General features: G+C 39.2%; 1 protein-coding gene across 1 annotated transcript; it reads left to right on the top strand.

Annotated features, from left to right (window-relative positions):
* Positions 1 to 27,962, top strand: ALG6 (ALG6 alpha-1,3-glucosyltransferase). Its single transcript, XM_082227619.1, has 15 exons — positions 1 to 429; positions 2,933 to 3,034; positions 6,494 to 6,578; positions 10,757 to 10,846; positions 12,046 to 12,134; positions 16,155 to 16,237; positions 17,021 to 17,085; positions 18,094 to 18,279; positions 18,796 to 18,931; positions 20,649 to 20,734; positions 21,386 to 21,470; positions 24,148 to 24,218; positions 26,395 to 26,463; positions 26,591 to 26,789; positions 27,403 to 27,962. Exons 2-15 carry the CDS (start codon positions 2,953 to 2,955, stop codon positions 27,598 to 27,600), a joined length of 1,524 nt encoding a protein of 507 aa, XP_082083745.1. The 5' UTR covers positions 1 to 429; positions 2,933 to 2,952; the 3' UTR covers positions 27,601 to 27,962.

Raw genomic sequence — 27,962 nt, 5'->3', positions numbered from 1 at the left:
GGCGGAACCCTCTATTGGAAACTCAAAAGGGGGGCTTTCTGAGCTGCGCCCGACTCGAGGGAGGGAAGGCAGAGCCTCGTCCTAGAAGGAGGCGTTGCTTCAACACCACCAACCACCGCCCCCATCCTTTTCCTTTGACAGGGTGTCACTCTAACGACTTTCTCTTCTCGGGGTTGTGTTTTGTTGGCCCTGTCAGCAAAAGGGGCGACCCTGGTCCTACTCAGCCCTCTCAGATGATTTGCTTAGATGCTGTCCCTCGGCTGCTGCAAAACCCATTTCGGCCCTGGGTTATGTGAAGTAGTCAGTTTTATTGAAGAAACATGTTCTGGACGCGTGTGCAAAGTTTCTTTCCCTTTCTCTGCTGAGCCACTGAGCATCTCTACCCTCGCGCGCGCGCACATACGGGGGCAGGAGGTGGAGAGTGTTTTGGTAGGCAAGTGAGCTTTTGAAAAAGCGTCTGCCACAACACTTCTGGGTGTATTTTTTTTTTGGGGGGGGGATAACCTCTTGGGAACTGCAGAGCAACATTGCAGGTCTGGTGTGCAATTTATGCTTAGTAATTCCATTGCCGTGTCTTATTTTATTTTTATTGCTAAAACCTATCAAGGTAAACGGACCCCTGACCATTAGGTCTAGTCATGGCCGACTCTTGGGTTTCGGCGCTCGTCTCACTTTATTGGCCGAGGGAGCAGGCGTACAGCTTCCAGGTCATGTGGCCAGCATGACTAAGCCGCTTCTGGCGAACCAGAGCAGCACACGGAAATGTCGTGCTTTTGAACTGCTAGGTTGGCAGGAGCAGGGACCTATACACACCTGCCATTGCAGCATGGAATAAGAGGAAATAATATTGACAAATAGAGTCTTCGGTTTTAAATATTTATAAACCTGAATTCAGCTATGGCTTAATTACACGGTATTGACTATTGCCATTGAACATCAGGAGCCCCAGATAGATTAAATTAAACCTAGTCCTTGAATGTCCATTGTGCAGGAAAATACAGGATAAAGTTTCCAACTGTTTTGGTTTAGTGGTTGACTTCTGTTTGGGTATAGGTTAAGCTCAGCAGAATTCTGAGTAAATATGAATAGGATTGCACTGTAACTCTCCTGAAGAAGGGCCTGCTGGATCACACCAGTGCCCCATCTAGTCCAGAATTCTGTTCTCAAAGTGGCCAACCAGATGCTTATGGGAAGCCAGCAAGCCCGAGCTGAGTGGAATATCATGCATCCCACTTGTGATTGCTAGCAAGTGGTATTCAAAGGCTTACTGCCTCCAACAGTGGAGGTAGAACATAGCTGTTGTGGCAGTCAGCCACTGATAGCCTTCTCCACGAATTTTTCTAATCCTCCTTTAAAGGAATCCAGGCTGGCAGACATCACTACCTCTTGGGGAGTGAATTCCATGGTTTAACTATGCATTATGCAGAGAAATACTTCCTTTTTTCTGTTCTGCACCTTATAACATTCAGTTTCACTGGATGTTCATGAGCGCTAATAATATGTGATATTATTGATATATATGTGATATCTTGATGTGATTTTTTTTCTAGACTATGCATAATTTTATACATCTCCCTTCTTTCTTGCATTTTCTCTAAATTAAATACCCTTAAATGTTACAACCTTGCCTCAGAGAGGAGCTGCTCCACGCTCTTTATCATTTTGGTTCAGCTTTTCCAGCTCCTGATATGCATGATTTATGTATTTATAATTTCTGGCTTCTGTCAGATTCGCAGAAAAGATAAACACTTTGAGTTTCTAGGTCAGGATTTGCTTTTGTTTTCACAATGGTTTGTGAATTGTACCATGTTGTCATTTTAATGCTTCACTGCTTGACTCATGGACCATTGACAACCAGGCATTATCCTTGTTATCAAGCACAGCTGAAGAACATGTGGACCTCCAGAGGTTGTTCGACTACAACTCCTGTAATCCTGACCCTTGAGTATGCTGGTTGGAGTTGTTGGAAATTGGAGTTCAACAACACCTGGAGTCCTGCAGATTCCCTATTCATGCTCTAGTCTAGACTATCATTAAGGCCTAGCACGAGACAGAACTAAAGGGGGATATCTGGGGACAGGCTTGCCATTTTGTATGTTTGATTGTCAAATGTAAACTGTGGGACCTTTCAATCTTTTCTGGCCATGTGGGATTATAGCTCCCTATCTGCTTAAACCAAGAGAATAAGTGTTGCTCTGTGCATGAGTAAATCAGCAGCAGAACATACAAGTAAACATGCATAGAACTTAGGTCATGGCTGTGATTCCTTTAGTCCAGCTGTATTCTATTGGCCTTTCCCCAAATAATAGTGGTGGTTTAGCTTGTAGAATTGGATTGGTTACTTTGATTACACTTCCGAAATTTATGATCAGCTGAAGTTACATTTTCTTTGACATCTTCTGGAACTACAGTGGTACCTCAGGTTACATATGCTTCAGGTTACATACGCTTCAGGTTACACACTCCGCTAACACAGAAATAGTGCTTCAGGTTAAGAACTTTGCTTCAGGATAAGAACAGAAATTGGGCTCCGGTGGCAGCAGCAGGCCCCATTAGCTAAAGTGGTGCTTCAGGTTAAGAACAGTTTCAGGTTAAGAACGGACCTCCGGAACGAATTAAGTACTTAACCTGAGGTACCACTGTATAGCCATCTGCACTTTTGCCAATGTAATCCGTCCAGCTAAATTCTCCTTGTGAACAGAGACTGAGTAAAAATTTGATTTTGCTGATATCCCTGGCAGCATTAGAGAATTCTTTGCTCTAAAGATTACTTTGCTGGATGCAGTAATGGCTTTCGCTGGATTTGCCTTTCCCATAGTAGCATAAAGGCTGCATTTGCTCACTGTCCTACCTGTGGATTTATCTCTGTATATAAACTTTAGGGGCAGAAGCCAGAATTTTGTGACATCATTGTTTCTGTTCTTGTTTCAAGGTGATTTCGAAAAAGCAGCTATGGAAAAATGGAGCTTAATGACAATTACTGCATTACTAGGCCTTCTTGTCCGTTGGACTGTGTCCCTTGGTTCTTACTCAGGTAGTAAATATTCTGAATGTATATGAACTATTGTAGTGAAATTACTGTTAGAAGTTTCTTAAAAGGAAATAAGTATATAGTAGTTAAAAATGAAAGGTATATAATAATCATGTTCTCAACTCTGAATAGCCTTGTTCTTTAAAAAAAATGTATTTTATTGCTTTTTCATCATTATTATTTTATTTGTATGCTGCCTTTTCATAGTTAAAACTATGCTCAAGGCGAAGTAGTGCTTTTTTCTGGGGGGATGCAGGGATATGCATACCCCTAAACATTTTGTTAATCCAAGTTTGGCCTCATTGAGGGGCAGTATTTCAATATGAGTAGGAAAATGAGGGTACCCCTAAACTTTTTTAAAGAAAAAAGCACTGCATAGAACTATTTACATAATTAAAAACATAAAAGTTGTCATAGGCAATAAACAAAGCACATCAAAAAGTACACAACCAAACTGAAGAATTTTCACATGTAACAAAATTTAAAATGCAATAAAGAATTTCTTTCATTTCCTGACAGCACTACAACCATAGCTATAACTATTAGAATAAAGTAGTGTTAGTCAAAATGGGAAGATTGGTATTTAATTCTGGTTGTACCCTCACCTGTTCAAATTAACAGAACAAACAGGAAGCAATTAAGATTCTGCTATGTCTAATGTGTTATGTTTTTTGGTATAACAAAATTAACTTTCCAGATGCAATAGTGTCTGAATATTAAGTTACAACTACTGTCCTATTCTGACGGAAACATCTAAGAACTAAAAAACAAAAACAAAAAAGGCCAACACTTTAACAAACTTTCAACATACAAAGGAGAGTTAAGTTGAAGCTGTTAGTAGTTGTGTATATTGCAACTTGTACTGTATGTCTTGTGTATTGTAATGCATAGCGCTGACCTTCTCACTTTTTGTTTAATGTATGTATTGTTAGATGCTCACTGGGGACAAGGAACAATTCCTTGCAGTTGAGTAATTTGTTAGATCAGTCACTATGACGGACAGATATACTCCCTCTCCCCTACAATTAGCTAGGGTGGCAATTCTTTTGTACATATATCAGGTGAAAGTGGTGATGAAATGATGGTAGAGGGAAGCTACATTTTATACTTGTTGCCTGCATTAATACAAACTGCTTATGAATCACATTACATGTTTTCTAAATAGGTACAGTAGTAGCATAAACCACCATAGATAACTTGGATGCAAAACCCCAAATGTTCATTCATAAAATCCAACTATGTGTCCAATTTGCTGGTTACTCTCAAAATGTACGCAGGTGCTGCCCAATGCAATGGCAGCTAAGATCGAAAGGCTGACATAAGCGGTTCTAATTCAACATAGTTCCAACTTAAGGCGTGGATGACCAGATATAGGAAGGTTACTTCTGCTCTGAGTCCACTATATTTCAGATGCATTAAGCTTTTTTTTTTACTTTGCTATTGCTTTTCTCACCATATATTTTCTTCCAGGTGGGTTTGCTGAACTAGTTAGCATTAGTGAATGTGGCTAACAAATGGCATTGAACACTACTGGTTCAATTTTTTTCATGGTTAAGAATAATATAATACAATGTAAAGGTGAAGAATTATTAATATGAGGAATTAAATTTGTTTTTGTGTGTGAGAAATTTATGTTTGTGTCATCAAGCTGCCCAAAGTCTTAGTTGCTTCTATATATGGGTTGCATCAAAAGCTATGGAGAATGTCCTGGTCTTTGACTGATCTTAGGGCAACTTTTTATACTTTTTATATTTGGGAACCTCTTGTTCTTCAAAGGCACATCTCGTTCACTATAATAAAGCAGTACTGTATGCTGCTTTGAGGATCTGCTTAGTAATAACTTTTAAAATGTTATACTTTACAGCTTTTGTCTCCCTTGCAAAAGGTGTATGGAATTAAAATGTCCCCTTTGGAAGCAGTTCATTGCCTGCAGCCCATGGCTTCAATACTGCACACATGCTGTTTAAGGCTCACTCATTACAATGTGCTTTTGCAACCTAATTTCCCAGAATAGCAACCCAAGGCAAAATATAAAGTGCAAAAACTAAAAAGAAAGAACCAAATAGTTTAGCTGATCAGTTTGGTATTTAATTACTCACCACTACTACTTTGTCTTGAGACGTCAACCTATATCCTTTTGCATCATATGTACAAATAAACCCCAAACAATTAGAAATGGGTACCAATTTTTTCCAATGCATTCTGCTTGGTTCATTTTGGAAAACAACAACCACAAAGCACAGCAGCTGCTAAAATGCTTGCCCTTGCTTTGTTTACTTTCACTGCTGCCTCAGAGTTGATAATTTTAACGGGCCTAGTTTTGACTGATTCTGGTTTTGTATTATATATTTTGCTGTTTGGACATCAGTTCCTCTTTGGTTTTGTAGTGAGAAGAACACTGTCATAAACTCCTTCTAGGAGAAGCTATCACTGGTTGGCAATTTTTGTAGGTTTCTCAGTCTTCCCAGCATTGTAAATAATAGTGATAGCTATAGATCTGCAGTAAAAGACAGCAGTGGTCAAATATCAAGCATTTCCATCAGACATTATTGTTTTCTGTGTAATCAGTAGGACCCATGTAGGAATGTTTCCCATCCTTTTGGTTGTGCCCTGTACCTGGAGCATGGGCTGCTGCCATGTGAATGTTTTCTTTTGCTGAATCAATCCTATTTCCCTGTATTCATCCATTACATTGGTAAATGGGCAGAAGGAAGTTGTTGCACATGTCTCTTGGCACATATTCTTAACTCTCTTCCCAAATAGAGGAGTCTTCTGTTTGTAGAAGCACTGGCCTATCTGAAACCCTTTCCTCTTAATATCCTTCTTGTAGTAATTGTCTGCTCTCGGTGTTGCAAAAGGACAGATTATGTCCTTCTCTGCTGTTTGTGTGAATCGCTCAAACATAGATCATATGAAAGAATTATAGATAGCTTTCCTATATTTAAAAGAAACTCTTCAATCTCCATGAAGTTAGAGTCAATACCATAGAAATAAGTGTGTGCTCTCAATAGCTAATCAGGAACGACAGGAAATGAATAATCTGTGTGCCTAATTGTTTAATGTGATACTGCCACAATTGGCTTGTTCTGTAGTATTCAATAAAGAAGAAACTCATGCAAATTTTGTACTGATTTTAAAAAGTTACAGGAAAAAACAAAGAATTTCTGACGAGAGAAGAAAGGGGGGGGGAGGGAAGAATAGGGAACTAAGAAGAATACTCATAAAAGATGTATTCAGAAAATGGAAATGTATCCTACGTCTGATACTACCCCAAGAACTTATTCTCTTCCTAACAGAGTTGATTGTAAAATTACATGCAAATACCTGTCACACTTTTGCTACAGAGGGTATATTAATTTCCAAGCAAAGCATTGAATTGCAGGCATTAGTAGAGCAAAATTAATTTATACATGCATTAACAAATGATAAATATAGTTTCCCATCTTTTTTCTTTCTTTTAAGGTGCAGGAAAACCACCTATGTATGGAGACTACGAAGCTCAAAGACATTGGCAAGAAGTTACCTACAATCTGCCAGTCAAACAGTGGTATGCCTAATTTTGATTTTTTTTATTCCCTTTTTATATGGAAAGACTATAATCTTGGGGTGCATAAAACCTTCCTGCCTATACAGCCCTTTGCAGTGTAACCCTACATAAGGCTGCAAAGAAGTAAGCCCCAGTTAAGTGTACATAGCATTGCAGCCAATTACCATTTCCTTTACTTTTGTTTCCCTTGAAATATCTCATTCTAGAGCTACTTAGATCTATATAATACCTGTATCTAAAATGTTTTAGAACAATTTGGTAAAGTAACAAAATATATATATCGTATAACGATTCCTGTCATCTGCCTTTAAGATGCGATCCACCAATTTTAATATTTTAGCAAAATTAATATTTGAAAAAAATATTTTCCAATTTGTCCAGTTAAATATATTTTATAACTATCAGTACCGATTTGTAAGTGATACGAATTCTCTGAAAACTGGAGTTCAGACATAAGCAGTAGATTTCTGGTTTCCATATCTCTCAACTTGTAAGGGTGGTGAGCTCATTTACATGGCCCGCTCTCAGAGACTGATGGGACCAGATATGTTCCTGAATGCTCTGGGGAATTTTCCAGTGGAGAAAGCAGGTGATCCTGTCAAAGACCTTGTCGCTATGGAATGGCAAGAGGAAATGGGCAGTAGACACAATCACTGCAGAGCATTCTCTCTGGCATTTTCGAGCCCAAGGAGTTCTTGGTACTCTCAGGAGCTCCAGACTGTAAAACAGTCCGGATGAAGACTGGAGTGCAGGTGGTGCAAGTCTCACTCTGAAGCCAACTGAACACTGCTAAGAACACACAGTCGTGCCTATAATGTGGCAGTGAGGCTGCAAAAAAAGAAGGAGGAGGCTTATTTTGCAGTGCACATTGGGTCCTCTAGTTCTGTTGCCAATTTGCTACTGGACCAACTTCAAGGTGTTATAAAGCCCTTAACAACTTGGAACCAGTTTACCTACAAGATTGCCTTTTAGAGCATATTTTGTCATTACATTGTGTCCTCCACTTGTAATAAATTGACCACTTTGATGTGCAGAAGATGCTTCCTTGCCACATGGTCAAGTCATAACTTATCTTTTATACGTGCTCATAAGTTGAGCACATAAAGAACAGTACAATATTAAGAACAATAGCAGGGCTGCAAGATACTTTGGAGGTTGTTGCCTAACAATAGGGAATACAGTGGTACCTTGATTTACGAATTTAATCCATTCTGGAAGTCCGTTCTTAAACCAAAGAGTTCTTAAACCAAGGTGTGCTTTGCCATAGCAGCGAGAGACTCAATTTACAAATGGAACACACTCAACAGAAAGCGAAACATGTTCTGCTTCCAAGGCAAAGTTCACAAACCAAAACACCTACTTCCGGGTTTGCAGCGTTCTTAATCCAAGTTGTTCATAAACTAAGCTGTTCTTAAACCAAGGTACCACTATACTGGGATAATCGGCCAATTGACTTGGTATACTGTCACTGTATATAGTAATGATGTTGTTGTTTTTACTGTGTGTGTGTGTGTGTGTGTGTGTGTGTGTGTGTGTGTGTGTGTGTATAGAGAGAGAGAGTAAAGAGAGAAATTGTTTGCAACATGACCTAATTGCAGGAATGTATTTGCCATAAAATGTGTGGTTGGTATTGATATTGGTGAGAAAGGGGGGAAAGATTGCTTAAGAATTAGCTGTTTTTAGAAGTTGATAGCAGCATTAAAATTTACAGCCAATGGAATGATAACCAATAAATCTGCACTGTCTGCCATCAAAACCAAATACTGTACTGTACTACAATTAGCCAATACATGCTACTAGTTTAAATTTGGAAACTTACAATTTGTTCTGCATATATTGCTGTATAGTATAGCAGTGTGAGCAGTGTAATGGGATGAGATTTCATTGTTTGGTGACAAACAAATTTTTGATCCCCTGTACTGGGTGCAAGGTGGCATCTTTTGAACGTTTGCCCCCTAAAGTCCTTGCCTTTGAAAAGGCAATGATTACTATTATTATTCAGGTATGCTCAAATGGTATTATCATGTACTCCATGTTCACTTCCTTTGTTCTGGAAAAAAAAGTATATTAAAAAAGGTAGGCAGTAAATGAGAAATGTGATTTGTATGTAGTTTTCCTGTATGTAGTTTTTCTGAGCCAGAGGCACAAATTTAAATATTTCTGCCTTCTCTATCTTTCTTTGGAGCCCATGCATATTTATCAAAGACAATCTTGACAGCATCTTTTTCTTCTTATATTGCATGTTAGAAATGTGACAGTTCTTACCTTTTTTTCACACCTATACACAAACTTTTTCTTTGGAATCTAAGTTCAAATAAGAGCATGGAATTGAATGAGATATTTACTAGTAAATCGCAAGACATCAATATCCAAATGAAGGAGTTAAAACTATCCTGGCATGAGAAATTTTAAATGGTGGTATAAGGGGCAGAGATGCAGCTTTAAGAAATATGATTTATCATGAATTGTTCATAAGATACTTCAGGCTGCTCATAAGGTATTCAAGAAATATCATTTATTGTAATAAATGTCAAAAATTGGCTGCATTTGAGTGGATAGACTGGGAAAGCTAAGAACTTGCCCCTTGGCAATTATAAAATACTAGTCACTCTGTTTCACTGAGATTTAAAGGTTCTGATGTCTTATTTTTGTAACTTTTATTTTCATTGAATAAAATCTTCTGCCTTTCAACCTGAAGATGTGGCTAAATTCTGACTGCTCTCCACAGAAACATAAGTACAGAAAAGTCGTATGAATGAAATTCCTTTATCTTTGCGCTTTCTTATTGTCCTCTAGAGGTTACTTTCTTGGGCTAGTTTAGAGGGCCTGTTGAATTTGTTGTTATTGGTATGACTGAACAGGCTCATGACCTTTGTCATCTATTGTGCTGACAACTTGCTACTGTTGTAATTAAGTAGAGTTTAGTTTTTAGCACCTCCTAATTCTTGTGAAAGCCAGCAGTACTATTTGGATACTGTTGATATGGAGCAGCTCAGGTTCAGTAGATTGTTAGCTCACAAGAATGGCCAATCATTCTTTTAGCTCAGATGTGTGGGTTTTGTGATTTTGGAGAGCTAGTGTTGGATCTTAGAAACCCTTAGATAAAATTGTGCTTAAGACTGCAAAACCTTGAAGGCTGTAATGCTCTAACCACTTCTGTGGGTGAGCTGAGAGTTTGTTTGAACCCTGGGTTAGAATCCGGAGCCTTAGAGGGAGAGTGTGTCAGTAACTATATTAGTGACTTTGTATTACTGTAACATTTTTATATGCAACTCTGTATTTCTTTAATACTTTAAGTTGTCTGTTGACACTTCAGAAAACACCATCTTGTCAAAGCCACAGATTTTGTTAGAGGAGGGTCTTTGGGTACATACCTTCAGCTGAAGGTGATTACAGAAGGTTTCAGGAGAAAGGCTGGTCAGGTTGGGGAAAAGCGTCCAATGAATGTAGGGCTGACTGGAATAGAGCCTTGTATTTTTGGAGCTGCTCACATATATGAAAAAAGTGAAATTAATGGCACTGATGACTCAGATCTTGTGAATCATGGCAATTGGAACAATAATTACCTTTCATAGCCCAGTAGATTTTTGAATTATTCTAGCTTTGTTTCCTAGAAATGAAAATGTATTTCCCAGAACAATATCAGCTGGTTACAGGCACAAATTTTATATCCTTCAGATTCTTTATGTCTTGTATTCTGCCATAACACAAACATCAACAACTGCATCCAAAAACTCAGGCAAGTCTTTGTTTTATTTTAAAAAAGAATCTGCAACAAAAATGCAGTAAGAGCCATATTTTATTATTATTTTTTTATTATTATTATACTGAAGTTGTTCAGCTTCGTAGAAAACCAACATGACCCTGGGTTGTATCATCCATTGGTTGTGCTAGTAGAATGCTGCCTGGGTGGAATGCAACATGTATAACCAATCTGTCTTGTCCTCTCTTCCCCCCCGGAAGTGCTCTGTATTCCTTGCAGCCCCTCCCTATAGGGTTTGGGACACTTCTGAACAGTAAGGACTGTGGTTTACTGGGCTGCAGTGCAAGTGGGGAATTGGACAGCACTGAGCAGGGGGATCTTGCTGCAAGGGGGAAAGGGAAGGAGGAAGATCTGCATTCTGTGTGAGCTGCATTCTGAAGACATATTTATTTCAGGGTTTCCTTTTCTTTTTCAGGTACTTCAACACCAGTGACAATAATTTGCAATACTGGGGCCTTGACTATCCGCCTCTTACTGCTTATCACAGTCTTCTGTGTGCTTATGTGTAAGTTAAATATGTGAGCATTATTTTAAATACATTTTGTTTGCTAGAAGAAATAAAAAAATGCAGGCTGATCCATGTATAGGAATTCTGATGCACACCTACAGCATTCCCCATTCACAATAAGTGTGGCGATTACGCACTTATGACTGTGTACACATAAGCAGCATGTGGGAGTGCTTACCTGTGTGGTAAACAATCACAGATGAGACAGCTCTGTCTCTCCTGATTATTTGGTGGATAAAAGGGGGGTTGTAGTTGGCTAAGTTTCTATGCCTACCTCATGAGAAGAGAAGAGAAGAGAAGACTCCCTGAAAAAGACCCTGCTTTTGGGAAAGATTGAGGGCACAAGGAGAAGGGGACGACAGAGGACGAGATGGTTGGACAGTGTTCTTGAAGCTACTAACGTGAGTTTGACCAAACTGCGGGAAGCAATGGAAGACAGGAGTGCCTGGTGTGCTCTGGTCCATGGGGTCACAAGGAGTCGGACACAACTAAACAACTAAACAACTAAACAACAACAAAGTTTCTATGTACAGGCAATTTACGCAGGGGTTACATTCCAAGGCACCACGTGTTTACGTGAAATCATGTATATTTGAAACGCCATTGTAAAAGTCTGCAGACAACCTCTGAAACTCCCTGAAAAAACTCTTTAAAATACCAGCAGCACTTACCAGGCGCCAAACTCCACCACGGTCACTTCCTCCAAACCTCCTTTCTCAAACTCAGACGTTCCACAGGCCTCAAAGGTCAGTGCAAGCTCTCCTGGAATTGCACCTGCAAAGGCTCATGGGATTGCTAGGTGTTGTTTTTGTACTTTTTGCCCTTTCTGGGCTATTTTTGCCATTTTTAAAGTCACACGATGCACGCATGTGCGATTGTGCGTCAGTTGGACACGCATCCAAACACTGAGGCACGTTTTGTAGTTTGTTGTTGCTGCTCACACGGGGAGGGTGGGGAGTGAAATTGGAGCCATCAACACACATTAACTATGGCTTTCTGTGGTGCACAAACGTAGCCTGTATGTGAAAAGATAAAACATTTTCAGTTCTCTTTATTGCTGATAAGTGCTTAATTATAATTGAAATTGAAGCAGTTTCTTCATGATGATTCTATGTGTGTCATCTGCATTTGTTTAGCTGAAGCAATTAGCAGTGTGAATAGTCTACTTTTTAATGTTTTGATACTTTGTTTTATAGAGCGAAGTTAATCAATCCAGATTGGATTGCTCTGCACACATCTCGTGGGTATGAGAGTCAGCCACACAAGCTATTCATGCGAGCAACAGGTAGAAAATAGCCTTTTTTTCAACATAAGTTCAAAATGTTCCTGATCCAGTTCTATTTTTTGCAGTGCAGATTACCCATACAAGGGGTGTTCTTAAGGTGTAAAGATGCAAGGAGATAAATAATTCTAACTGGGAATGGCCTCAGCCCCCTAATGCTAAAGCAATTTCCTGCTGATAAAAGACTATAGTGGGAGAGATTGCTCAAGGTATGGGTTACATGGTCAGGGGTACAACTGACAGCCACTGCTCATGACCCAATATTTCAGATAAATTAGACTGAAGGGCATAAGAGACAGAATCTTTTCAGTGGTGACCTCATACCTATGGAATATGTGCTTCTTGGCTCCATTAGTTCATGCTTTTTAAAATGGGTCTCAAAAATCCAACCATTTGGGGCTGCTTTTAGTTGATATGCTGGGCTGAATGTTAAACTATTTAATGATCTGTGGAGAATATAGTTTTTAATTCTTTAGATATGCCAATGTGCTGCTGGCTGTGAATCGTTTTAATCTGTGGTTTTATATATTATTGGAAATTGGACATTATAGGGTTTTTTGTTTCTGTCTAATTGCCTTGTATGAACTTAGTTCCTCAAGGTAACACAGTAATATTCTACAGTAATGGCAGTATATTGAGAAGTTACCTATTTGACATAATAGTTTTGCCAATTCCTACTATATAAGGTTAAGTTTTGATAGCACTCTGAAGTTCATGTCAGTTATTAACTATGGCCTATGCGTGTCTGTTTTTTTTAAAAAAAGAATTTCATAGTTATTTTCTGTTAGTTTTTAAATTTAGTGGTTGGAAGGGCTGTCATGCTCAGGGATTTTTAATACTGAAGTAACAAAATTATATATTTTTAAGAAACGTTGGAATGAAGAAGGTGTTATTACGCACGTTCAAAATCAAATGCTTATAGGTGCTGTGAATCATTATATAGTAGCTTTTCCCAGGCTTCAAAAAAGTTCCAATATACAACTAAAAGTTCAGTGTTCATTTGCCTTTACAGCTAAATCAAATGGAGGATAGCGACAATGATAATTCTCAGATGCATATCAATTGATAGTTCATGTGGTGGTCAGTGAAGAAAAACATGGACAGCATTGTCACAAGAGTAACGTATCAGGCAGCCCAGACAATGCATTTATTGGCTTATATTCAGTCTTCCTCTGTTTCATAGGATTGACTGAAGTCCTGTAAAAATCTCTTATGACGTGTCAGCATTGTCTTATTGCTGATTATCCTGGGCAGAAGCAGACACTCCTCCACACCACCTCTTGCATTGGCCAGAAACCTTTCCATCTGGTCTCTAGTAATTGATTATATTTTAAAAATCACTAGAACCAAATTACCCTTGAAATGGTCTTTAATAATGCTCAAATCAACACGCTTGACAAATCATTGATGTACAAACTAAGAAAATGGATAGACATTCTTTTTAACAATTGCCATTAAATGAGTGCACCAGGGTTACAAAATTCAATACAGTTAAATGTTGACCATTAGTTTTAGATGTTTTAGAAGATTCTTTCTGTGTTTCTGAAGCACATGCACAGACAACAGTTTCTGCCAAATAAATTAAAGCCATAGGAGTCCCGGAGCTCATTCAGACACCATGATGTGGCATTTCATGAGTGAACCCTGAAGAACCTTGGCCTCAGACACTCTTTTGTCCCTTATTGTGTTGTGGTCCCCACCTTTACTTTCGCATTTCTGGCACACCATAGTTTACCAATTCCCCCGCATTCTGGGTAAACTATGGCATTGCCCACGAACCAGGATGGCTTACTATTCTGTCTGAATAACTCTTTAGTGTTGGACTTCCAGAACAAATAGTATAGAGCTTCTGAGACAAGGCAATACCTTACCTAAATGATCAATAATAGTAATTATTATTATTATTATTATTATTATTATATTTTATTATTTATACCCCGCCCATCTGGCTGAGTTTCCCCAGCCACTCTGGGCAGCTCCCAATCGAGTGTTAAAAACAATATAGCATTAAATATTAAAAACTTCCCTAAACAGGGCTGCCTTCAGATGTCTTTTAAAAATAGGATAGCTGCTTATTTCCTTGACATCTGATGGGAGGGCGTTCCACAGGGCGGGGGTCACTACCGACAATTCCAGTTGGCTTGAAATAGTTAACAGTAGTCTCTGTTTAAAAATGCCCGTGTTGCGAATAGCTCTCCAAACCACTGGGTTTATACTACCCCAGCATCATTTTCCAGGTGGCTGGTGTGTTTGTGTGTGCATTTCCTAAATTTTTTGCTTTGAAACCCTGTAATCTAAAGAAGAGTTTTTAATATTATGGGTGCAAATAAAGGTATCATTTCAGTTGCTCTCCATCTTAAAAGAAATTTCAAAGTTATATTCTGTCATCTTGGAGGAATTTGGGGTTCTAGTCTTACACGGTTCTGAGCACATGGGCTATAGTCCTTATGTAGAGTTAAGTCTTCTTTAATCTCATTGACTTCAGTGGAATTGAAGTGGCCTGTGTGCAGGATTGAAGGGTTCAGCTTTAACTCTGTCAAGGACATTTTAATTATAAATGCTTAATTTTAAACATTTAGGGAAGTTATTGGCATTCTTTGAATGTAACTGAATGAAGTGAGTCAGAAAAAGAAAGAAAGCAATCCATTTTGATTTCAGAACTGCTACGAGGAAGTGCCCTGCAAGCAGTTCATTCTTTGAACTCATGTATATATGGCTTGAACAGCTTCTGGGATTACTATTTTAAACATGTCATAAAACCTTTAAGCAGATTTCAATGAAAAGAGTGGCATTGGGCTGATCTTCTTGCAGCTATACCTCTTTGGTAGCATTTCTGAAGGAAGCACTTGGTTTTATGAGAACTCATTATCAGCTATGAGTACCAGCCCTATGATGCCACTGGATCAAATTTTGTAGAGTTTTCCTAGCCTTGAGGCTAGCTGGTTTCTGATATTACCATATTGACAGTATTATGACTTATGTTTAAAATAGTAATCCCAGAAACTGCTCATGCCTTATATACAAGACATGACTCTGAAAAAAATTAACTGCTTTACGGTAGGTTCCTTGAAGCACATATCATTACTGTATGAAAATGAGGCTTGCCGGGGGCTCGCTTGGAGATGGTGTTTCTACACTTAGAAGCTCAAGCACTAAGAGATGATACAGCTTCCATGTTGTTTTCCCCATTGATTCCTTTACATACCTTTCCCCCCTGCCTACCGCACAAGGAGTCCAGTTTTACCATCCTGCAGGCAGGGGAAAACGAGTGGAAAAGGAAGACCAAAGTGAGATACATATTGACTGTGTCCTTGTTCAGCACCTTAAAGCATTTAAAAAAGCAGGAATGGGGAGCTTTTTTCAGCTGCATTTAGGTTTCAAGGGCCAGACGTGGGCAGGGCAAAAGTGGGAAAGTTATGAAGGTAAATTTTGCCTTGGTGAAGTAGCCTAGTTTCTTCTGTCTCTCACTTTTCTCTGTCTTCTATCTAGACACATTCCAGCCAGACAAAAGCACTTGGGGCACGAAGAAGGGACAGTAAGGGGTGTGGCCTGGGGAGAGTTCCGAGGGCCATATAAGGATGTCTGAAGGGCCACATTCAGCCCCAGACCTGGCATTCTTCACACCTGATTTAAAGGTGTAGACTGGATACTATCTCAGGTTGAGGATCTGTCAACCACAGCATGATTCCTGTATTTTCTTGTGGCCACAGAATATTTGAAAAGGGTATTATCCCTAAATCAGTTTTGAGTGTATGTGCAGACTTACATCTGGTTGAACTGTATGTGTGTAGTGAATTATTGTGTCCATAGCACATAAGAGTTAATCTTGGCTGCTTTTGATATTTTAAATAATTCAAATATATGTCAGATGCAGGTGATGGGGAAATGGTTATGGGGGAAGGCCAAGAACAATAGCATAGTCACAGTTAGAAGACAATATTTGAAGCAGAATAATCAATAGCCCAGTTGGCTAATAAACAATAGTAGTTTGATTCATGCATAAATATATTTTCTATGTTTCAGTTTTTGTTGCTGATATGCTAGTTTACATACCTGCAGTAATCTTGTACTGTTGTTATTTAAAAGAGACTTCAGCTAAGAGGAAGGTTGGTATGATTTATTTTTCTTTTCTTTTCTTGGACTTACAGTGAAAACTAGAATGGAAGGCAAGGATGGGGCTACTTAATGCTACAAAATCAGAAAATATTTTCTGCTAACATAAAATTGATAGCACAAATTGCTAGTTCGTTTTATAGTTAATAATGTTACATTGACCTCAGTTACTGGAAAGCCTTGCAATGTTGCAATGTTGACCATTTTTTGTATAATTAAGAAACAAGGATTGCACAAACAAACAAACATAGTATGCAGCAAAATGCAAATTATATTTCTACTCAGAAGTAGGTCCCATTAACTTCAGTGGAATTTAGTCCCAAGTAAGATCGCATAGGATTGTGGACTTGCTTTTCTTCATTATAAATACTTTTGCCCTGCTTTTCCACTAAAAATGCCCAAGGCCTCCCTGGGTAGGCTGGACAAGGGGCAAAATGCAGAAGAGCAATGGATGTGCCTCTTACCTTTGTATTCTTACAAGTAGGACTACATTCCAGCCTTGCAAAAGTCACATACCCCTTTTCCTTCCGTCCTCAAGACAGGTAAGCAAGCTCCATCACAGTTCAAAGCCTTATTCCAAAGCAGAAATGCTTAATGAGGATGTAGACCAGGGCTGCTGAGGAGTGTGGCCTGAGGGCCACATAGAGAGGCTTGGAGGCTGCACTTGGCCCCCCAAGCCTGAGGGTTCCCCACCCTTGTTCTAGTATGCGATGACTTATTACAAAATTAGCTTCTTTGTGTTTGTTTTAATGCAGAATGTCTGTTTTCTTTCCCAGATTTCTAGTGCTCTCTGCATACTGCTTTATCCGGGACTCATTCTGATTGATTATGGACATTTTCAGTATCCTTGCCTATTCTGCGATGTCATCTCTTTACACTTTACCAATTCAATGGATTCTCTTAACTCAACACCAATCTCTTTGCTATAGAGCAACAAAAGGGAGGAATAATTCCTGTTCATTGCATAAGATGTTTTTAAGAGCAGTGAACAAGATACAGATAAAGGATACAGCCCTGTGCACGCTTACCTCAGAATAAGCCCCATTTGAACACAAGAGCAGCTAACTCCCAAGGTAAATATGCATAGGATTGTGCTGTTAGGTATTAATGGTGCAGCTAAACATTTAAAACAACAGTTATTGCATAATCTGGGTTGCTTCTTGTATGCTGAATGTGTGGATACATGTTTGTTCAGTATGAAGTGTGTGGTATAAATACCCGAAGGTGAGTTCACATAGGCATATTTATCTCAAGATGACTAAAATAAAAGTTGTATGTGTGAAACAGCCATTGGAGATTAAACAGCAAAGATAACAATTTGATGTCACCTGTCGTTATCTCAAAATGAATTTTAGTGGAGGCAGTCCATAGGAATGTACTTTGCATGGATCTTTATGGAAAGGTAACAAAACTGCACATCATTGTGATGGTTGCAGCCAGTATGGGCAGACTACACATTTTCAGGGAACTTGTTTCATGTTATTTGAGAAGTGTAGGAACCGCTCCCCAGCTCTGCTTGCTTTTGAGTTTCCGGTAATACCAGAACAGAGACACTCAGATGATGTCGTTCCTTCAGGTTCTTTCATATTGGTGTTTGAGAGCTCAGGGCAAAATCTCCTCACAGGTAAGCACTTTGAAGTCACATTTATTTTATTTCAACTGGAAGATTAATTAAACCTCAAATCAAATTGCTTAAATCTCTCCCATTGAAAACAGTGGGACTTCAGACTTTGACAGGATTAAATTTATGGCATGGGCAATCAGTTATGGTGGCAAGAAGAGACCATCTGAAGTATTTCCTTTATAACTTAACTTTTTAAAACTGTTTTGTCCTTAACATTAAAAACATATATAATTCTGTGAGCCTTGGCTTTGCTTTGTGGGGAGTGCTTTGCCTGTCTTATGATTTTGACCTCTTGGGCTCAATAGCATTCTGCTTGGCTCTAAACTACAAACAAATGGAGCTGTACCATTCGTTGCCCTTCTTCAGCTATCTCTTGGGAAAGTGCTTCAAAAAAGGCCTGGTGGGGAAGGGGTGAGTATCTTTAAAAGTTGACATCCAGAAAATGGCCCTGGAATGCACTTAGGCAGGCTTGCCTTGGGAATTTGTGCATGTCATTCATTTCTCGATTAAGCTTTTGGAGAAGGGATTCATGTCATTATAATTCTTTACTCCCCCCCCCCCCACCCCAGAAGAACATTTTCTCCTAAGTCATTAAATAACATACTAAATAGTTTTACGAGTGTCCATAGTGTATCAAAATACACACGACTATCTTTTCTCTTCAACACCTGTCATTAGTTAAGCACAGGTCACAAATGGACACCCAGATTTAGAAGATAAGAGTTTAGCATATCTTTTTTAACATTTAACAGTTTTCTTATCCCTGATCTCTTCTCCTGTTAGCTATCTCACGTTAGGTTATTTAATGTCTGTCGTTATGCACGGTACTTTAAGTCAGCTTTATGTTTGAGAGCACATAAACACTACTATTTTCTTTCACATGAGCACTTCTTCTTCAGGGCTTGGATTATTTTTTTTTTCTTGCAGGCTGTTACTGTTAATGAAACTAGGGTTTACCGTGGGTGTTTCTTTTGCTCTCTGTTGGCTCCCGTTTTGTACAGACGTTGAACAAATTTTGCAAGTGTTCAGAAGGCTCTTTCCAGTTGATCGAGGTTTGTTCGAGGTATGCCTCATCTTCCCTGCCCTGCCCCCTTACAAGCTTCTTGTAAATGTTTTATATTTTTAGCTCCCTTGAGAAACCTTCACTTTGACCCTTAGGGATTTCATGTGGAAGATACACCAGAAGGCTAGTAATATGATCTGGCTTCTCTGACTGTCATTTCTTGCCAGTTATTTAATCCAGCGTTTAACCCCTAGCTCAGCTGGCATCTTCCAGGATATTATATGAGTAGACAACATTTATCCCATCGTCAGATCTATAGCTCAGACGTACATTTTTCCGTTTGACCAGATTCCATAGTAATTAACAGCGTCCTTGCTCAATCTTATCTAGAGGGTCTAAAAAAATGAATACATACTGGATTCTCTTTTTTTACTGTTCTAAAATAGTCACTGGACTGATGCTAAAATGTTACATGCTTTAGAAGGCATTGAGATTCCTGATTTGCTGTGTTGGAAAGTGCCATCTTGCTTTGCTAAAGTAAGGCCTAAAGGTGTTGAGCATAAAGTATATGATTTTATTACAGATATGAGTTCTCTTAAGTGGTTTGCACCAGAGAGAGGGTGTGGGGAAGAGAGAGTGAGAAATAGTGATACAACTCATCAGTGGACTTACTTCTGAAAACCATTAACATCCCTGGTAGTGGTGCTGGCACATTGGTAGAAAAATTTAGGCTCACTTATATGTTGACATTTTACACGAAGTGTGAGGTATATAGAAATTCACAAGCCAAAGAACTGTCAAGTAATTTGGTGCGTTTACATGTGTATTTTTAGGGAGGCAGGATATGTATTTTTTTGATACACATTGCTAGGTTTCACTGATGTTTTATAATGAAGAAACATCACACGATTTTACCCAGGATAGCTCAGGGATTTTTGATCTAATGTTAGCTGAAATGTTTTCTGAGCTGAGCAGAGGAGTGACTGATTTGGATATTAATCTGGATAAACTGAGAAACTGTCTACGTAAGCAGTGCACAGTAAGTTTATACTGGGTTGCCTGTGACAGGTTCTTTGAATTGGTTCCCATTTACAGAGATGCCTGCAAGTGCTGATAGTTGTAAAACTTCTCTGGCTATTAAACAGGCATCTTATATGTTTGTGGGTGCTGCCAAGCACTTGTCACCTTCAGCAAATTTGCAGTGTGTGTTCTGTACACTTGTAAGTGAACAAGGAGGGATGTCTCAGTTGTTGGTAGTAGCTTTCTTGCTGTTATGTCTACACAGCTGTGATTCAAGCAGCTGTTTAGGGATGAGTTTCATGAGCATGCTAGCTGTGTGGTTACAAATTTAATTTGGAAAGTGATCCTAGCACAACTGCTAATGTCTTTAGACTTCTTGATTTATTAGGGTTAACTCTGTCATTGCTAGCAACTAGCAAGCAGAGCTAAATATGTTCTAGTAGCAGAATGTGGCAAAATATAGTGTGGCTTCACATTTGCAAAAAAAAAAAGTTTCAAACTTCTCTTACTTAATATGCTACAGTATTGTTATAAGAGATTTTTCTAACACAAGCTCTTGTACTCAGTAACGTACTTCTCTGTTAATTAAAGGCTTGTTTTAATCAAAATGACATTGCCCACTATTTTGAACCAAGGTCACACAGATGCATTTAATCTCGGCATCAAATATACATCCATGCAAAAAGATCCCTGCCATTCAATGTATAAATAAGGCCCACCAACAAAAAATAATGCAACACTTTAAATATCTTCTCAGGATAAAGTGGCCAATGTTTGGTGCACCGTAAGTGTTTTTTTCAAAGTAAAGGCAGTGCTGTCAGCAGAAACTCAACTTAAACTAAGGTAAGTAAGAATAGAAGTCCATAGCAACTTTCAAGTATGAATTATATTACACTGTTGGTAGGATCACAAGATAGTATTTTAAAACAATGTAATAATATTGCCCTCTCTACGGTGGTTCCCACGTCTGTGGAATGCCCTCCCTTTATGGTTATGAGTAGTGCCAACATTGTTATCATTTCAATGCCAGCTGAAGACTTATATCTGCCCTGGCATTTTAAGTTTTGCAAGTTGATTGCTATTTAACTTGCTTTGGTTTTTTTCTAGCTGCTTTGATGGTTTCTTTTACAATTTATTGTTTGTTTTATGATTTGGTTGGTTGGTGTTTATTTCATTTTGTGTTCTGTACCTTACTCTTGAATCTGTATTGATGAAGGACAGGTTATACATATTTTTAAATAATAAATACATTAAATGTCAGATTCTGGCACTGGTTCGACCATCTGCATGGAGACAGAGTTGATTTAAACACTAGTGTCATGTGGTTGTTTTCTGCTTGTTTATTTTGTGAGTTTAAAATTAGGAAATTCAAAACAGGAACCTTATTATTTGTTTTTAGTGCATGTATGAAAAAATCAGGTTTGATCCATAGTTTTAAGAAGGTGAATCCATTGTTACTGAGATAGCATTTTTAATACATTATTTTATGTTTAGCTTTGCCTTAACATTCCTGACTGCACTTCCCAGTTGCATAAAACTAACTCTGCAGCCTTCTATCAAAGGATTTAAATATGCTTTGGTAAGTGTTTAATGAACTTTTTTTAAAATTTAATGTAATGTTTGTATGTTTTATAAAAGAAACAAATATCTTTCTCCATTCACACTCTGTTCAGTTTCATAGAACAACATATATATGCACCGTATGATCTCTTCCGATAAGAAACCAAAAACCTGGCCATTCTGAGTGACCATAGGTGCTGTATCTGATACCAGTCTGACTGCTCATTATTCTTGTTTGCGCACCAAAACATAGTGCTCTAGAACAGTGTTTCCCAACCGGTGTTCCGCGGCACACTAGTGTGCCGCAAGACGTTGCCTGGTGTGCCGTGGGAGGGAGGCGGGCGAGTCGGGCGGCGAGAGGCGGGGCGGCGGCGGCGACTCCATGGGGCCTGAGGGGGCCTGAGCCCCCTCAAAAATTCGAGGCAGCCAACCAAGCTCTCGCCCAGCCCGCAGATCCCACCCCTCTCCCGATGACGGACGCGCCTAGCCACCATTAGGAGAGGGGAGCATTCCGCCGAGTTGGTCGCCGAAAGCGCGCTCTGGGAAAGAGGAGATAAGCCCAAGGGCGCGAGGTGAGGGGAGAGCCGAGGAGGGCACGCAAGTTTCACACGGGCCGATAGAAATTGTGTGAACGAAGGGGAACCGAGCAAGGCTGGACGTGACGAGAAAGAAGCACGCCTGGTGTTTGGAAGAGGGATGCTAGCCTAACCATTACCTTCTATGCTGTTACTATGTATTTTTTTTTTTTTACATAAGTAAAAAGTGACCTTTCCCCATCTGGCATGGTGGTGTGCCTCGAGATTTTTTTCATGAAACAAGTGTGCCTTTGCCCAAAAAAGGTTGGGAAACACTGCTCTAGAAACAGATTATGAAGTTGGAATCATCCATACGTCAGAAGGCTTATTGCTTTCCTCCCACAAATACATATGTACATATGCACGCACACACAATCATATATAGGATGAAAATATATCACAGAATGGAAATTAGGATGAGGTGGCAAAATATGCACAGAAATTGCTATATAGACTATTTGGCCTATGCAGGAAATCTGGAACAATGTCACCCTGGCAGATGACTGTCTAGCCTCTGCATGAATTCCTCTAGTGAGGGGAGCCCACTACTCTCAAGGTGATTGGTGCTATTGAGAAATTTCTGAAGTCTATCCTCCTGTAAGATATGCTTATTACACCCTTGTTCTGCCCTTTGGGACAGCAGAGAACAAGTTTGTTTAAAAGCTTATGATGCAATTTATCTGGTTCTAAAGACTTCTAGCTCACCTAAAGTAGCTAGGTATTTCCTGACCAACTTGGAACCACAACTCCTAACCTCTCACCATAGATATAATTATAGAATTGTAGGGTTGGAAAAGGTTCCAAGGGTCATCCAGTCCAACCCCCTGCAATGCAGGAATCTCAGCTAGATCAGACCTGATGGATGATACATGATCAGTCATGCTACTTGTGCAAGGTTGCACACTTAAATGTTTTTTGGGCAGTGGAGTTCATCTATTCATGTCACATGGATCATTACATATTAATCTAGATTAAGGAGAACCAACTCCACCTCCTGGGAATGAGGAAGCCTCATTAATTAAACATTTATGTGGTAGCTTAAACAACTGCAATCCCAGGCCTGTTGGTCCAAATTGCCCAAAAAGACTCATAAATCAGATGACTGATATTTCAGGCTTGGAGAATAGCCACTGTATTGGGATGCTCAAGGTTCTTTTTTGACCTATGCCTTATGTTAATAATCTCTGATAAACAGCCATCCTTGTCTCCGTTACTTAAATTTTGAAGTTTATCTGTCATTGCATGCTGAAGCTTTGCCTAAATAGTTACACAGTACTTTTAAAAGGATCAGTAAAGTTACTCCACTGTGCTACTTTGTATTTCTTAAAAATTACTTAAAACACTTTTAACAAAACACGATTATAGCAGTCCTCCAGCAATACGTTAGTGGTATTCTTCAAATTGCTGAAGGAAAAGGAAATGCCTTTAATTTTTTGTTCTATAATTTTGCTTCAAAATACAAAACCACGCAAAAAAGCAGAGGTGGATTTAAAGAAGTGTGACTGGTGCAGCAACACAGGCCACAGTGTCCTGTGTGTGTCACATTCTACAATAATGTAGAATGGAAGGCAGGTTGGGGGATAATTTTTTGTGTTGCACAGGCCGCCGCTGAAATTTGAGACCTCAAGTTCCACAACTGAAAAAAGCCTTGTATGGATGAGTGTTCACTTCTTATTTTGCTTTTTTTCCAGATCAATATTACTTGTAAAAAATAACAGTAGTTATTGCAATAACTTTAAAAAGGAACTGTGCTTTTCTCTCGAATGTTGTTTTTATACTGCAACTTAAAAATATTTCATACACTTAGTTATGGTAACATACCCATTTTAAATGTACTTGAAAATAAGGAAAAGTGGTCTTAAGCACAGTGACATTTCAAGCAGAATCCTGTGACCTGGTGCTCTCAGATATTGTTGGGCTACAGCTCCCATCAACCCTCACCATTGGCAATGGAAATTGTAGTCCAAACATCTGGAACACCATGTTGGGAAAGCCTGATTCTATGGATACATGTAAGCTGTTCCTGAATAGCAAAAGCATCCTCTACACGTTCCTGTCGATGGAAATATAAACAGTACTTGTTGCCTCTGTGTTAACACTTGTTAACTTTGTTTTTAACAGGTTAGCTGTGCATTATCCTTCTTCCTGTTTTCATTCCAAGTGCATGAAAAATCTATTCTTCTAGTTTCAATGTAAGTTGTATTTTCTACTTTTAAAATATATTGCATCGTTATCTGTTGAAATGGGAAGTAAATAAACAGCACATCTGATGAAGTGGATCATGGGATCTGATCTAGAATAGGGCTCCAGCACCTATGCAAGGGTACATCCTGAATGTGCCGAAGCACAAGAGAATTCGTTCAACAAAATAACATTATTCCCTTTGCTCAGGGTGCATGAAAGGGTATTTAGTATACCTGGCCAAAGGAGTTGCCTTCTATGTCATATTTTTGAAAAGCTAAATGTTTTAGAATGCATTGTTGTCTTCCATCCTCTTTTCTTTTTACACCCATCATGTAAGAAGTAGACTTTGGAAGTAGGAAAAGTGTGAGGAGGTGGAAAAGGTGACAGCTTTAAAATTGATCCACGTGCTTCAGAGATGGCTTTTGCCAAGTTCACAAGATGCTGAACATCATTGAAGTCACATGCTCAGCCGGAACCGTAGAGCCAGGTTCCTATATCACAGTAATGTCAAATCTGAGATTTTGGGGTTTACTTGGGACTGAAGAGCAGTTTTTTCATCTGTAGGTCTGTTTGCCCAGAATGTCAAACCATGGTGTAGTGCTACACGCTTCAGCTGAAATGAATCTGAGCAAGACTCAGGTTTGCATGCTACTCCTTTCCTCCTGCATAGCTGGAAGGATGTTTCTAGTATTTACTTTCCGGCTTCTTTGGAAAGTGTCTCGTTTTATCCAGACCAACAAACTGTAGTTAAACCAGCCAGCTTCAGAAACCATGATTTTAAAGCTGGCTTGTTTTGAAACTGAAATGTTGTCAGTATGTCTTTCCTTATCTTCATTATCAAGCCCTTCAGTTAACTACTTTCAGATACAGTGGTACCTTGGTTTGCATACTTCTTGGTTTGCATACATTTTGGATTACAAACACTTCAAACCCGGAAATGTGTGTCCTGGTTTGCAACCATTTTTTTGGATTACAACCCATTTTTTTTGGATTATGAACAAATTTTTTTGGGAGGACCCATTGGTGAAAGCGCCCCTTGGGTTACAACCTGTTTTAGTTTACAAACGGACCTCCGGAACAGATTATGGTTACAATCCAAGGTACCACTGTATTTGCTTGCATGGGTCTGTCAGAATTGCTCTTATTGACAAGGAAAGGGATATGACTGAGTGATGGAACACGTCTGCATGCAGTATGTCCCTGGTTCAATTCCTGGTCTCTCCAGTTAAAGCTGGAAAAGGCTCCTGCCAGAAACGCTGGAGCCAGTCAGCATTGACATTACTAAGCAAGATGGGCCTCATGGTCTGACTTGGTATAAGGCAGCTTCCTGTGTTAAAAATGAGTCAAGTAGTAGCAAAGAGTTTGGATTTGATATCCCGCTTTATGACTACCCGAAGGAGTCTCAAAGTGGCTAACATTCTCCTTTCCCTTCCTCCCCCACAACAAACACTCTGTGAGGTGAGTGGGGCTGAGAGACTTCACAGAAGTGTGACTGGCCCAAGGTCACCCAGCAGCTGCATGTGGAGGAGCGGAGACGCGAACCCGGTTCACCAGATTACAAGTCTACTGTTCTTAACCACTACACCACACTGGCAAAGAGTGGGACTTGCAATAGAATGTTGATGTGTGGGGTGACAGTATTGAATATGCCAGCCAGCCAAGCTTTCTTCCATTTTCTAGGTTCACTATCTTTTGCTTTGGTTCTTTTGCCAGTGCCTCATCCCCTGACATCCCACATTCAGTAGCTACTGTGCATACTCAGCTCTCCCCTTACAGTTTCCCCTAGTAAATATTGCTAATACCTTTATCTTGGTTTCTCAGTGGCCTTGTTTTGGTTACAGTTCTGGTGGCACTCACCATTTGGATTTTCTGTTGCTATATATACATGATTGTAAGACTAGTAAGTGGTGTTAACACTTCAATTACCCCCATAGGAAGGTGCATAAACAATTTCCAAGTGCAATTTATTTTACTCTGTTGCCCTAATGGGCTGCTTGGCCATTATTGTTATGTATTGTGTATTAATGTGCTTGTGGTCTGTATTCTAAATAAATGCCCCTTACTGTTGTTTTGCATCACTTGTTAAAATAAAAAAATAATGTATGATGTAGCAGCTCCGCTATCAACTAATTGAAATGTTACCTTGACAATGTTTATGTAGGTTTTATTTGCTTTTCCCCATAGACCCGTCTGCTTAGTTATACATGAAATTCCTTTTATGTCTACATGGTTTCTACTTGTTTCAACCTTCAGGTGAGTTTGAATAATAGTATTTCTAAAAAATTCTAACTTGAGTTTATTGCGGACTCCCTACCCCCTTATATATTGTTGGGCAAATAACCATGATATGGCATGAACTAACTTGTCTCTTTCTCCACAGCATGCTGCCCCTTCTCCTGAAGGATGGCCTGCTCCTGCCATATATCGTGACAACACTGGCCTTTCTCACAGTGTGTGCAACCTCTTTTTCAATATTTGAAAATACTTCTGAAGACGATACGCAGCTAAAGCTTTTCCCCACTTCCATTAGACGATACATGCCATGGTTCAGAACATTCTCAAAGGTTATTAGGAGTTCAGTAAGTAACTCTTACAAAAACCTTGTCTTTCGTGCACTGATTTGTCTAAGGGGTAGATGCTTTCCTTTTGTGTTTTAAACATAAGCTACTGTATAGTTGCCAAGGTCCCCAGTCACACCACTGCCATGATTCCCACCGTGTGCAGATGCTGCTGGTGAAGACAATTGCTGGAACATTTTAAGCAGTTATCTGGGGCAGCGTCTGACACTTTTAGTGTGGCATGAAGAAGCTGCAGCATGCCTTGGATTGCACTTAAAAACAACAACCCTGCAGTTTGGCTATTATGTTCAAACCAACCAACTGTGGTTAACATTGAAACACGGATCAAGAAAAGAGGAGAGGGAAGGATGTGAGTAGGAAGTTTGATCCAGCTCATTTGGGCTTGTTCACCTCACACTAAACCATGGTTAGGTTCGGCATCCTAATATGGACGACGTGACCATGTTTGCATCAACCCTGGCAATTGGTACATAAGATGTCATGTTAGAGACACATTGTATTTTCTGAAATATCTTCCATAAGGATGATGAAAACAGAGCACCTAAGCAATGAAACGACTTATTGGACATTGTAAATCAGTGATAACCAGTGTACCTTTTCTCTCTCCTTTCAGTTCCTTGTCTCAATAACTCTGATGGGCATCCTGACTTTAATGAGTGCTACATTGGATCCTCCACAAAGGCTACCAGATTTATTTCCTCTAGCTGTCTCTGCTGTATCCTGCTTGCACTTTCTATTCTTCTTGCTATATTTTAATGTCATTGCAATATGGGAATCAAGAGATAGCCGAAATCAGAAAAAAACCAATTAGGTCAAAGTGCCAACCCGCAAAACTAATGACTAAAGCGAGGGGAAACCTTTTAATATTTTCATAGAACTATGTCTTAAATCATATGTAATGTGAGGTATAAATTGCTTTCTTATTTTATGTATTTGCTGGGGAAAGCCACACAAAAATGTTTACATGTCAATTTGTGCTGTTTCAGGAATGTGAATAGCCATTATTAAGAGAGGTTTGAAATGGACTCTTTGTCCTCTGTATGCAATAAAAGGGAAACATCATACTTGATTATTTGTTGAAGATGGAAAGCTACTGGTACCTTGAAAACAATTAAGTAATATTTTGGCCACCTTTACTGGCTTATTTTGAATAAAATTTCCAAATTAATTTAA

Source organism: Podarcis vaucheri, assembly GCF_965113315.1.
Source record: "Podarcis vaucheri genome assembly, chromosome: 6".
Lineage (NCBI taxonomy): Eukaryota > Metazoa > Chordata > Lepidosauria > Squamata > Lacertidae > Podarcis > Podarcis vaucheri.
Note: the sequence above shows the minus strand (reverse complement) of the source record. Positions and strands in the feature narration are given on the sequence as shown.

Excerpts from the sequence above, each read along its gene's own strand:
- ALG6 (XM_082227619.1), top strand. The coding sequence starts at position 2,953 with ATGGAAAAATGGAGCTTAATGACAATTACTGCATTACTAGGCCTTCTT. Across the intron at positions 10,847-12,045 it reads AGTCTTCTGTGTGCTTATGT|AGCGAAGTTAATCAATCCAG; the intron begins GTAAGTTAAATA and ends TTTGTTTTATAG. Across the intron at positions 26,464-26,590 it reads CTACTTGTTTCAACCTTCAG|CATGCTGCCCCTTCTCCTGA; the intron begins GTGAGTTTGAAT and ends CTTTCTCCACAG.